The 13,634-nt window shown below is 40.9% G+C and overlaps 1 protein-coding gene across 2 annotated transcripts in view; it reads left to right on the top strand.

The window, feature by feature from the left end:
- Window positions 1–13,634, top strand: part of LOC136144260 (ATP-binding cassette sub-family C member 4-like) — a 158,390-nt gene that overhangs the window by 14,570 nt on the left and 130,186 nt on the right. Inside the window, exons 4-9 of one of the 2 annotated variants that reach the window (XM_065902007.1) lie at window positions 1,491–1,715; window positions 5,820–5,909; window positions 7,199–7,362; window positions 8,504–8,629; window positions 9,576–9,825; window positions 12,370–12,471. In XM_065902007.1, the coding sequence (XP_065758079.1) occupies window positions 1,491–1,715; window positions 5,820–5,909; window positions 7,199–7,362; window positions 8,504–8,629; window positions 9,576–9,825; window positions 12,370–12,471 (957 nt within the window). The remainder of the gene's footprint in view (window positions 1–1,490; window positions 1,716–5,819; window positions 5,910–7,198; window positions 7,363–8,503; window positions 8,630–9,575; window positions 9,826–12,369; window positions 12,472–13,634) is intronic. The other variant, XM_065902009.1, reaches the window with a different exon arrangement.

Raw genomic sequence — 13,634 nt, forward strand, 5'->3', positions numbered from 1 at the left:
GGTGAAGAGTCTGCCTTCCAATGCAGGGGTCACAGGTTTGATCCCTGGTCAGGAAACTAAGATATCACGTGCCTCAGGGCAACTAAGCTGGTGCTTTCCAACAAGAGAAGCCTGCGCACTGCAATGAAGACCCAATACAGAAAAAAAAAAAAAGGGGGGGGGGTTCGTGTTGGAGATTTCTTGGTGGATGATGTTTTGCAGTCAATTAGACCAGCTAAAGTTGATAGAGATCAAATCTAGACGTTAATTGAGAATAGTCAATGTTATACCATGTGGGAGATAGCCAACATACTCAAAATATCCAAAAAAAAAAAAAAAAAACCACTGAAAGTCATTTCACCATCTTGGTTATATTATCACTTTGATGTTTGGTTTCCACCTAAGTTAAGCGAGGGAAAAAAAGAAAAACCTTTTTGACCGTTATTTCCACATGTAATTCTCTACTGCAATGTAACCATAAATAAAATGCTCCTTTTTAAAAGCAAATTGTGATGGGCAATGAAAAGTGGATACTGTACACTAATGTGGAATGAAAGAGATCATTGGGTAAGTGAAATGAACCACCACCAACCACACCAAAGTCCAGTCTTCATCCAAAGAAGGTGATATTGTGCATATGGTGAGACTAGAAGGGAGTCCTCTATTATGAGCTTCTTCTGGAAAACCAAACAGTTAATTCCAATGAGTACTTCTCCCAGTTAGGCCAACTTAATGCAGCACTTGGTGAAATGTGTTGGAATTATTCAACAGAAAATGAATTATCTTCCATCAGGATAATGTAAGACCTCATATTTCTTTGATGACCAGGCAAAAACTGTTACAGTTTGGCTTGGAAGTTCTGACTGATCTGCCATATTCACCAGACACTGCTCCTTTGGGTTTCTGTTTATTTTGTTTTTTACAAAATTCTCTTAATGGAAAAAGTTTTAATTCCCAAGAAGACTGTAAACGGCACCTGAAATCATTCTTTGCTCAAAAAGATATAAAGTTTTGGGAAGGTGGAATTATCAGGTTTCCTGAAAAATGGCAGGAGATAGTGAAACAGAACTTTAAAGATGTTGTTCCACAAAGTTCTAAGTGAAAGTGAAAAATGTATCTTTTACTTTTACTTAAAAACTGAAAATGGCAACCCACTCCAGGATTCTTTCCTGGAAAATCCCATGGATGGAAGAGCCTGGCAGGCTACAGTCCATGGGGTTGCAAAGAGTCGGACACGAATGAGCTACTTCACTTCAAAAACTGAAAGAACTTTTTGGCCAATCCAATACTAAAGTTTTATTGTCTTTGAATGTAAGATTTTGGCTTATGTTAAAACTGTTGTCTGCTTGTCTTACTGGAGATAGTGGATCTGTGTATTTTTCTTTTAGGTTAGTACTATGAATGTGGCATTTTGTCAAGATGACTTTTTAACAAGCTAACAATAAAAGTAAAGCTTGTGTTAAGAAAAACTGGCATGACTTATATTTCTAATTAAGGCTTTTTTGTTTCAGGAAGGCACCAAAATAGTTCTGCCCGTATTTTTGGGGAAAATTATTAGTTATGTTGAAAACTATGATCCTGTCAATTCTGCCGCTTTGCACGAAGCCTATGGTTACGCAGCAGGGCTGAGCGCCTGCGTGCTCATGTGGGCTGTTCTGCACCACGTGTACTTCTGTCATATTCAGCGTGTGGGGATGAGGCTGAGAGTAGCCGTGTGCCACATGATCTACCGCAAGGTAAGTGTCATGCGGTACCGCGGTGTGTACCTCCCCTGAAGCATCAGGAACGTTTTGGGAAAGTTCTCTGTAAATTAAACATCTTGTAACTGGGACCATTTAACTTTCCTAGAGAGACTTGCTATTTGCATGAGGCCAATTTTGTTGTTGTCATTTAAGCAAACTTTACCAGTAAATGATGAAAAGTTTTGTATTGAGATAGGGTCAGGGCTGCCTTTGATAACTTTTATCCACAGGTTGTTGCATAATATCCACTCAGCTTGTAATGGAATCTAATTAAAAAAATAAGTATAAAAAGTATCAAATTGGTTTTCAGTGTTTTCATGCCTTAATCTTGTAGCTGTATTTGTGGCAATTTTGTTGTTCATGAAGACCATTTTTTACATCAAATTTGTATTTAAAAGTAAACTTCATTAATTGGATTTATAAAATTAAATCTAGGAGCACAAAATGCATTTGAGAAGGGGAATGATTGTATGTTTAAATGACCCATCTAGTCATATTGAATGTAATTGTGTGAACTAAAGAAAAATATAAATGGAACCCATGCCAAACATAGATTCTCTCACTACATTCTATAGCTATGATTGTTTATAATGTATAGATAGAGCTGATGTTGGGATGAAACTTGAAATCTTTTGCAGTTTTTAGTAATTTTGTGTGAGATTTGTTGCTACTGGGGGTTGTTTGGTGGATATTTTCTTTTTCTTTAGTATGCATGTTTGCAGTTAGCCTTTAGACCTGATTTGGTGTGTTCAGTGATTTTGTGTTGAGAAATGCCACAGAATTATTCTATAGTTTACCCTAGTCTTAACTAGTTTAAAAGAATTAAGGATTTTAGCTGTTTTTACAAGGAATTGCTAAGTGTTAAGAACTGAAGGGCTCTTTATAAACTTGACCCTGCATATCTCTTTGCCCCGGGCTGTTTGCTTTTTCCTAGAAAAAAAAAATAGAAGTAATTTTATTGCTGAAATTTGCTGACAGTAGCTAAGTGTTCTCCCCTCAAGGATGACTGATGTGTATGTTCATTTGTTTTCCTACTGTAACTGTTTCCCAATGTTTATTTACTAAAATCCAAATCCTTGCACATAGTAAATATATATAATTTTATTAAAAATGAAGAAAATCCTCAATGAAAGATAAAAAAACCAGGTGATTTAAATGAAAATTATTACTTCTTTTACTATTTGTTACTTATCTAGAGCTCCTGTTTCTTTGGAGTACTTTTCTGGGCAAAATGTAGAATTTCTTCTCCTATCTTTCCTTGAGTAGACTCTTCTTAAATGTCGGGACTGTGTGGATTCAGGGGCCTGGCATCTCACTGTCTGTGTTTTTGGGTATGGCACATGATCCCAGTTTCTCCTTGGGGTGACATACCTTCCAGTTAAGAGTCTTCATTGTCAGCCATCATCATTTTTGTTTTTCTTGCACCTTCTGCTATTTAGTAGACAAATACTCAGATTTCCCCACAAATTAGCTAGATGTTTATCTTTCCAGATCATGCTTAGCTCCCATAAGTATGCAGAAAATTTCACCAGAACTGCACTGTGAAAACCTTAAGTTAGATTTGAGATGATCGTTTAGTCAAACAAAGTTGGTGATTTGTTGCATAGGTGAGCCACTGTCCATATGGTTTTCTTTCTCTTCCCACTAACACTTTGGAATGTCTCCTTTGGGAAATCTGATCTGACTTTGTATGTTGCTTATGTGAATGCAAACATCTCCCACAGTATTCATTTACTGGCTTAATTAGCCTAAAATAATTGTTCCTTTACAAAGTCAGAAACTATGTTTATACATAACCTGAAATTCCAGAAACATGGGAATTTCCTCGTGCACAGCCTTGCATGTAGATTTCTAGTGAGATAGAGAAATAAGACATTTCTTGCAGGTTACAGGTGGGCCAATTCCAGAGCTGCTGAGCGGCTCTGAAAGGCCCCTGTGAGCCTCTGTGGTTCATGCTCAGGCCCCACCTCCTGGCCCCTGGTCCTGAGGAGAAAACAGGTCCGGTGTTGGAAATGGAATGGCTGCCAAGCTCATAGTCCTAGTTTGTAATTTGGAATATGTATCATGTATAATGGAGAAGGAAATGGCAACCCACTCAGTATTCTTGCCTGGGGAATTCCACAGACAGAGGATCCTGGAGAGCTATAGTCCATGGGGTCACAAGGAATTGAACATGACTGAATGACTAATACACACATCATATGTAAGATGACTTGTCATTTATTTACCTTTCTGTAGCTTTGGTAAAATTACTTTTGGCTTTGGTTCATCCATTTAAAAAAATTGTGTTTAAAATATACACAACATAAAATTTACTATTTTAACTGTTTTTAAGTACACCATTTGGTGACATTAAGTACATTCACATTCTTGTGCAGCCATCACCACGGTGCAACTCCAGGATTTTTTCTTCTTCCCAAACTGAACTTCTGCACCCATTAAACACTGAATCCCCAGTCTCCTCCTCTTAGTTATCACCCTTCTACTACTTCTTTCTATGAATCTGACTCGTTTAGGTCCCTCATATAAGTGAAATCATACAATGTTTGTCATTTTGTTTATGCCATGTAAGTGCAGTGTCTTCAAGATTCATCCATCTTGGAGCAGATGTCAGAATTTAAGTCCATTTTAAGATTGAATTATATTCCTTTATATGTATATACAACAATGTATGTATCCATTCATCTGTTAGTGGACATTTGAGTTGTTTCTACCTTTTGACTATTGTACATAATGCTGCTATAAACACAGTGCACAAATAATCAGTTCAAGTTCATGCTTTAATTTGAGTACATTCCCAGGAGTGAAATTGCTATACTATATGTTAATTTCACGTTTGGTCTTTTGAGGAACTGCCATAGTCACTTCCATTGTGGCTATATCACTTTTAACTTGAGGACTAAATGGAACATTTTTATGAACCATGATATTTTGTTTGGATCCATGGCTCCAGCTGGTGGTCTGTTGAAACAGCTCAAGGTGGTCTGTTCAGGTTCATCAGATCTCTAGGGAATTTTTCCGAGCCTTTTATCAAGTGAAGGGATTGTACAGCATAGGCTGTGCTTTTTATCAAGTCAGCAGACTGGCATTAAGAACACAGATTCCTCACAGGATTAGTGTTTTGAATATTATACTGGTTAGTTTTAGAATGAGGAAATGAAGACCAAAGTGTTTAAATGATGTCACACCTGGTATTAATGACTGACCAGATTTATAGTTCAAGTCGCCCAATCTCTTTCCTTGAGGCAGCCCCTCCACTCTCATCTTGTTGTTCAGTCACTCAGTCCTGTCCAGCTCTTTGTGTCCCCATTGACTGCAGCACACCAACCTTCCCTGTCCTTCAATATCTCCTGGAGCCTGCTCAAACTCATGTCCATCGAGTCAGGGATGCTATTCAACCATCTCATCCTCTGTTGCTCCCTCTTCTTCCTGCGTCAATCTTTACCAGCATCAGGGTCTTTTCCAGTTTATCAACTTTTGGCATCAAATGGCCAAAGTATTGGAGCTTCAGCTTCAGTATCAGTCCTTCCAATGAATATTCAGGGTTGATTTTCTTTAGGATTGAGTGGTAGAATCTCCTTACAGTCCAAGGGACTCTCAAGAGTCTTCTCCAGCACCACATTTCAAAAGCATCAATTCTTCCATGTTCAGCCTTCTTTATGGTCCAACTCTCACATCTGTACATGTGAAAGCTACTGGAAAGACCATAGCTTTGACTATATGGACCTTTGTTGGCATAATGATGTCTCCGCTTTTTAATATGCTGTCTAGATTTTGGCTCAAAATTGCTTTAGTTGACCCCTAAGTCTAAAGCTATATGCCTTTATCATTCAAGCAGGTCCAAGTTCACTGAGAAACAGGGTGGAGGGTTTTGCTTCTGCCTCCTGCTTCTCCCTTTGCTGTCCTTGTAGACAGGGCTGCCACCACATTGAATCATCTAAGGATGAACATAGGTCCCTAGAGCCCTGCTTTCAGGCATCATCCTGCTCATCCTGACACCACACAAGACCCCATGAAAGTATACTCCATTTTGCTATGTTCTCAGACTGACTTGGTATCACTGTAGGAATCTGATTCTCTGTTCCCTCTCTATTTCAGGTCCTTCGCCTGAGTAGCTCCACCATGGGGAAGACCACCACAGGCCAGATAGTCAACCTGCTGTCCAACGATGTGAACAGGTTTGATCAGGTGAGCTGCCCCTGGGGGATCCTCTTCCATTTCCCATCCTCACTGGGTTTAGCTTACTGGGATGCCAGGTGCAAGGGTTTGATGTCGGCCAGGGTTCTGTTGAGGACACAAGACAAAGGTTCTCTTTATCCAACCCTCATTTCTTCTGTGTGCAGCTTAGATGTGATAATATGTGTTGTCCTGTAGATGAGAATTTTGTTTTTCTGACATTGTCTGTAACACACTTCAGTAATAGGCAGGCAGCAGTGTTCTTGCCCAGCTTGGTTAGTGTTCCTGGGGTCCTCCAGGAGCGGCCCTTCTTGGCATGTGGTCTAAGTGTTGCTGGACTGTCTTCTTCCTCCTCTGGATGATGAAGGCCTGGTGGGCAGGAATTGTTCTCTGCACCCTATTCAGTGCCTGCTGCATCAGGTGCCTTTGAGGAATATGCCAAGTGGGTGGTCTCTAGCTACATGTAACCTCCTCTCTGCTGTCCCATCATCCTCATTTCACACTTACCTTATGAATAGATCATGTTACCCAGAGTGTTGTAGCTGTTGGACAGATCTGTATAGCCCACTTCTCTTTCCTGGATGATCCCGGCCTTTAAGTTTGGGGGCTTCCCTTGTGGCTCAGGTGGTAAAGAGTCCACCTGCAACGCAGGAGGCCTGGTTTCTATTCCTGGGTCAGGAAAAACCCCTGGTGAAGGAAATTGCACCCCACTCCAGTATTCTTGCCGGAATAATTCTATGGACAGAGGAGCCTGGTGGACTACAATCCATGGGGTCGCAAAGAGTTGGACATGACTAAGCAACTAACACTTTCACTTCTCTTTGAATTATTAATTCATCAAACATGATGTAAGGCCTCTACTTAATTTGAAGGTTAATAATCCTTAATTTCAGCCCTGGAAAGGCCACAGCCTGTCTGGAAGGTAAATACACAAATAGATATCAGATAGTGTGGTAGGTGCCATAATATAGGCTCTTCTGGGGAGATAGGGGCTGAATTTTGGGATAGAGAGAGTCTGGGGAAGCCCTGAGCTCATCTGTGTTGTGGAGAAAATAAACATCTTCCTTCAGTGTGGCTGGTCAGGTTCTCCTGGGACGTACTTGAGTCTGACCCTGTGCTGCCCCGGAATAGCATCATCTGGGGTAGACTCTTGGATTTCTGCTTCATCAGGTTTAAAACTCACTGAGATCATTTCTGTTTGGATTCCTGTCTGTTCCTTCAGAGCAGATTGTTTCTACACTGTGTCCTTAACTGGTTTTATTTTATGCAGTCCTAAGAAGGCTTTGTCTTTCTCTTTTAAGGTTACAATATTCTTGCACTATCTGTGGGTGGGACCACTGCAGGCTATCGCAGTGACCACTCTGCTCTGGATGGAAATTGGAATATCGTGTCTTGCTGGGATGGTGGTTCTCATTATTCTTCTGCTTTTGCAAAGCTGCTTCGGGATGTTGTTTTCATCACTCCGGTAAGAGAAACACTGGTTTAAAAAACAGGTGATATATGCTTGGTAACATGCACCATCTCCTTGATGCTTTTCTTGATAAAAACCAATGCCTTCTCTAGTCTCTTCTTTGTGTGCATTGTTGACCCTTCAGGCTTCGCTTGTGGAGGCTCCAGCCTAAAGCTGAAGGCTGATCTTGAAAGGGGAAAGATGATGGCATTCACTGGATCTTCCCACTATCATACCTGGATAAGTGGAGTGTCCTTGAGTAGAATGTACCTACATTGATATTATTTAAACTTTATTAAATAGTAATAATCCTATAGGCTCAAATTTAGCTGAGTGTATTTTTGTTATGCTTGTGTTAGAGCAATTTTCAGGTATGTAGTCTTGTTTTTAATTCAGTGTTTCCTTTAATTTATAAGAGCCTCAAGGACAAGGTCAGTCTTAATTAACCATATCTCTATAAAGACCCACAGTCCCAGCAGCATATGTGATAGAACAGTGACTGGTAATGAAGGACCTAATGGTGATGAGATAGACCTGAAGCAGGTCCCAGATGGTTGGAGGTGGGTCATTGTCCAGGTTGTCAGGTGATGGAAGTATTTTGCTGTTTGAAGTTTTTTTTCCTTGAGTTTTTTCTTCTTCTTTTTTTGTGATTTTACATGTGATAGTTTTGTCTATTTGAAATTTCCTTTCCTGTCTTGCTGTGGAGAGATGTTCCTTATCCTTCGAGGCCCTGTTCCAGTGCTACCAGGTCTCTAAAGCTCTTCTTGCTTTCCTTTCCCAGTGGAATTAACAGCCTGATCTTTTCTGCTCCCCAGCACTTCACTTCTGTTTTATCACAGCACAGACACTGTCTTCCCGTTAGATTTAGAGTCTTTGTCTTCCCTGCCCAACGGCAACCTCCTTGGGCAGAGAGTTTGTACCTGACTCACTTCAGGTCTTCCTCAACCAGTACTGCCAGTTCTCCAAGTTATTCCTTGAATGGTAGACTTCCTCTGTCTTTTTCTCCATGTGCACTTTGAGAAGGACCTCCCTGTGATGTCAGCACAGAAGAGTTGTAGGGGATCACCCATCCCCTGGTCTCTCCCTGTGCCTCCTGCTGCTGCTATGGAAAATTGGACTGTGGTCACTGAGTCTTATCTCACATCTGTCCCCTCAGGAGTAAGACTGCAGCTCTCACGGATGACAGGATCAGGACCATGAGTGAAGTCATAACTGGCATCAGAACAATAAAAATGAATGCTTGGGAAAAGTCATTTATAGACCTTATTACCAGACTGAGAAGGTAAGTTTTTGTTTGTATCACAGTATATTTTTGTACTTTTCCCCCTATTTTCGCTGACTGAAATTAGAAGTCTTACCAAGTTTTCACATGAAGATGAGCTTAAATACTATGAACTCCACACCTCACATGTGGCAGGGGGGTTAAGTGGAAGAGGGGGATTATCATTTTAACCTGCTATTCCATTTACCATCTTCTTAAAGTCAAAATTATATATGCTTCTGAAGACAAACAGCCAATAAACATATGAAAGAATGTTCAACATCACTCTTTATTAGAAAAATGCAAATCAAAACTACAATGAAGTATCACCTCACACTGGTAGACATGACCATCAACAAAAAATCTACAAACAGTACCCTCCTGCACTGTGGTGGGAGTGCAAATTGGCACAGCTATTATGTAAAACAGGCTGAAGATTCCTTAGAAAATTAGGAATAAGTCTACCATACCACCCAGCCATCCCAACTACAGCACATATGCCCTGAGAAAACCAGAATTCAAAAAAACATGTACCTCAATCTTCATTGCAGCACTATTTACAATAGCCAGGACCTGTGCTTCCAGAGGGCCATTACAATAGGCAGGCCATGGTGCCTGCCTCTGTCTGATGTCTCGGTGCCTCACAATTTTGGGGTGTCTTATTCTCTTCCCCTGTAAGTTCATGAGCTCCTGGAGGGGATGGCCTGTGTCTTTCTGTCATCAGTGGGGAGCCTGGACCAGGACTTGTGGTTATGAATGCTTATTGAAAGAATGTTCAAACCCAGTTCAGTTGACCCACAGTGTTTAAAAGGTGACATTAAATAAGCCTCTGTTTAGTTGGAAAAGTGAAGTGGTGATGAAGTGTGTGACTCTGGTGTTAGGACAGAGCCCTTGGTGTGCACTGTGTAGTACCTCCATGTGAGTATCGGTGCTTCTTTTAAAGCCTATTTCATGTTCTCTTTTCCAGGAAGGAAATTTCCAAGATTCTGAAAAGTTCCTACCTTAGGGGCATGAATTTGGCATCATTTTTCACTGTCAGCAAAATTATGATTTTTGTCACCTTCATCACCAATGAGCTCCTTGACAACCATGTCACAGCCAGCCAAGTGTTTGTGGTGGTGACGTTGTTTGAGGCTCTGCGGTTCTCAAGCACCCTCTACTTCCCCATGGCCGTCGAGAAGGTGTCAGAGGCCATCATCAGCGTTCAAAGAATCAAGGTTTGGGGACAAATAATTGTTTTCCTTTGTAGGTGGATTTTTTGTAAAATGCCTTCTTTTGTTTGGTGTCACTGTGTTCCAGATAGGAGATATTTAACTCTCTCAGTACGAAAACTGGCAGACTTCCCAGAATGTTGTAGGCACTCTTTTGTCTTATTAGGTAGAGTGTGTTATAGATATCCTAGGACTGGTTCTCATGTAGGGGCAGTAGTATATATAGATAGCAGTAGCACAGGGCCCTTGTGCAATGATGCCTGCAGAGTGATTAAAATGTGTAAAAGCAGGAGAAGCAGACAGAGTGCATCTCCTGTGCTAACTCCAGTGACTAGGCAGTGACTCTGCACAGTCCTGGGGTACAGGATTCCTCTCTGGGCTGGGAGGGGAAAAACTTACTGAGAGCTCCTTGCTGCTTGGACAGGAAGAGTGGCCTCAGATTCACTTAATTCTCTGTGTTTGAAATGAGTTCTTTCCTGCACAGATGTTTTGCTTGTTGATATCTGAGCCTGTCTTTTGGATTGGCCTTTTCGTCCCTGTTCTTTTTTCATTTACTGCTTAATCCTTTCTCTCTAGCTACCCTCTTCCTTTCAAATTTATAATTCCCACCATTATGTGAACTAAGAACTTCCAGATATACAAACTAGATTAAGAAAAGGCAGAGGAACCAGAGATCAAATTGCCAGCATTCATTGGATCATTGAAAAAGCAAGATAATTCCAGAAAGAAGCATCTACTTCTGCTTCATTGACTACACTAAAGCTTTTGACTGTGTGGATCACAACAAACTGGAAAATTTTGAAAGAGATGGGAATATCAAACCACCTTTCTTGCCTCCTGAGAAACCTGTATGCGGGTCAAGAAGCAATACTTAGAACAGGACATGGAACAACAGACTAGTTTCAAGTTAGAAAATGAGTATATAAAGGCTGTTTATTATCACCTTGCTTATTTAACTTATTTGCAGAGTACATCATGCGAAATGCGGGGTTGGATGAAGTTCAAGCTGGAATCAAGATTGCTGGGAGAAATATCAATAATCCCAGATACACAGATGACACCACCCTTATGACAGAAAGTGAAGAGGAACTAAAGAACCTCTTGATGAAAGTGAAAGAGGAGAGTGAAAAAGTTGGCTTAAGACTCAACATTCAAAAAATTAAGATCATAGCATCCAGTCCTATCACTTCATGGCAATAGATGGGGAAACAGTGGAAGACTATTTTCTAGGGCTCCAAAATCACTGCAGATGAAATTAAAATCACTGCAGTCATGAAATTAAAAGATGCTTGCTCCTTTGAAGAAAAGCTATGACACACCTAGACAACATATTAAAAAGCAGAGCCATTGCTTTACCGACAAAGTTCTGTATAGTCAAAGCTATGGTTTTTCCATTTGTCATGTATGGATGTGAGAGTTGGAACATAAAGAAGGCTGAGCATGGAAGAAATGATGCTTTGGAATTGTATTACTGGAGAAGATTCTTGAGAGTCCCTTGGGCTACAAAGAGTTCAAACCAGTTAATCCTAAAGGAAATCAACCCTGAGTATTCTTTGGAAGGACCAGTGCTAAAGCTGAAGCTCCAGTACTTTCTGTGGCCACCTGATGCCAAAAGCAGACTCATTGGAAAAGACCCTGATGCTGAGAAAGATTGAAGGCAGGAAGAAAAGGGGAAAACAGAGGATTAGGTGGTTAAATAGTGTCACTGACTCAACATGAATTTGAGCAAACTCTTGGAGATAGTGAAGGACAGGGGAGCCTGGAGTGCTATAGTCTTTGGGATTGCAAAGAGTCAGACACGACTTAGTGACTGAACAGCAACAAATGCACTATATTATATGATTATATTGATATATACCATTTGTTGCCCTAAAGGTCTGGGAGCAAGCGACAAGAATGAAAACAGAACACGATATCTGGTGCAATAGCTCAGAGGACCTGCAGCCTCTATTGGACTGAAGTTCAGAGTCCACTCTTGAGTCCAGTTTTTATTTCTAATTGCAGACTACAATACTTTCTTTGATATTTCTTTCCCAAGACACTACACTGACATAGCCCAGATCTCCTTATTTTTACCCCAGACTGTTCCCTTCTGGGAAAGTCTCAGGAACAATCAGCAAGTGCATAGGCAATGTTCATACCTGACGCTGATCTGGTGTTCCAAGGTCCATGCTTTCATAATCCCAGTCATACTCCCTTCTGGGTCTGGCCTCGGGGTCTGTAAAAAGGCTATTATTCTAAGAAAAACATGAAGAATAATCATAACACAGTTTCTTAACGTATGCTGTTTTTCCAAGTGCTATTTCTGTGAAATTTCTCAAGGCTGTAAAAGCACATTATTAGGAATTCCCACTACAACTATGAGCTGTAATAATAGTGTATATTATTCCATATATTATTTAATATGTTCTGATGTGAACTAATACTGTAAGTACAGATAGTGAAACAGTATTAGACTGTTCAAAGTTAGAAAATCCCAGGAAAGCAATTGTTTTTGTTTGTGCTTTCTTCCTGTAGTTTAACAATCTGTTTTTTTCCTCTTTTCTGTAGAATTTTTTATCACTTGATGAAATACCACAGCTCAACACTCAGCTGCCGTCAGGTGGTGAAATGATGGTGGACATGCAAGATTTCACTGCTTTTTGGGATGAGGTAAGAAATCTTCCATTCCAAGATCCTGAATGCTAACATACAACTGTGACATGAATTTATTGGAGAATTTTTAGATTTTACCCATGGTATAAAATGTGACTTCCTCATTAACCAAAAGTATGTTACAAAAATTTTCAAAGTTGGGATTAAGGTTTTTACCTAATGATTAAATATGAAATCGACCTAAGGTGTTTGACATGTTGCTCTCATTGTCACTTTCAAGAGAGCTTTCAAAGTGTTAGCACATTTTGAACTTAAAGTCCATACATTTCTAATGTTAGAATTTATGGAATTGGACAGACAAAATGCTGTAGCATGGAATGGGTTAACTAAGAAATACACAACTGGTTGTTAAATATGCTTTGGGAAATCAGTGTACACTTTTGCCTTGATTATCAGATCACTGTATTATATAGAGAGATAGGCCATGATCTGGATCTTGGCTGTGGGGTAGGGTGGGGCCTTCCCCATCCTGAGCTTCTGGTGGTTCTGGACACTTTGGTGGTAGCCAGGGGCAGGAGACAGCAGGTGGATATAGTGAGCACCAGTGATTCCCAGTTAAAGAACTGCACTATGTGGCAAGCTGACAGGGGGAACTGGTGATTTCCAACTCTTGGTTTATTTGTTAGGTTCAGGCAAACAGAAAAAACAACAGGGCTTGGTCTCAAGAAGCTGTGAGTATTGCACACCCAGTGCAGCCCCTTTACCAACAGAAATGCTCCCCCTGCCCCCTGTTTCCGTGGTCCTCTGTGCTCACCCTCCTCTATCAGTGGGGAGTATTCAGAAAAACTGAACCCCACCACAGGAGAGAGAGTTCCATGCAGGGAATTAGTTACATAGATGATAAAAGAGAGGAAAAAACCAGAAAGAGCAAAATGGTGGTGCATGAGACAACCCACCGGTTATCAAAGGCAGGAAGCTGCTATCACCCTCAGGGCTGGAGGGACTCAGGGAGGCGGCACCTCCACCAAAGGGCCCACCCTCCAGATCAGAGCCCAGAAGCCCAGGCTGTCAGAGTGGGGACCAGAGAGCACGTGTCCTGAGTGTAGACTCACCCTGTCTTTCGTGCCTGTGACTCTATGGGTGCCACCTGCATCGTGTTCACCTGCTTCTGACTCAGCAGCTGCCTTCCCCACCGACAACACAGTGGTTTGTTCCCAGAT

Source organism: Muntiacus reevesi, chromosome 11 (assembly GCF_963930625.1).
Source record: "Muntiacus reevesi chromosome 11, mMunRee1.1, whole genome shotgun sequence".
In the NCBI taxonomy this organism is placed as follows: domain Eukaryota; kingdom Metazoa; phylum Chordata; class Mammalia; order Artiodactyla; family Cervidae; genus Muntiacus; species Muntiacus reevesi.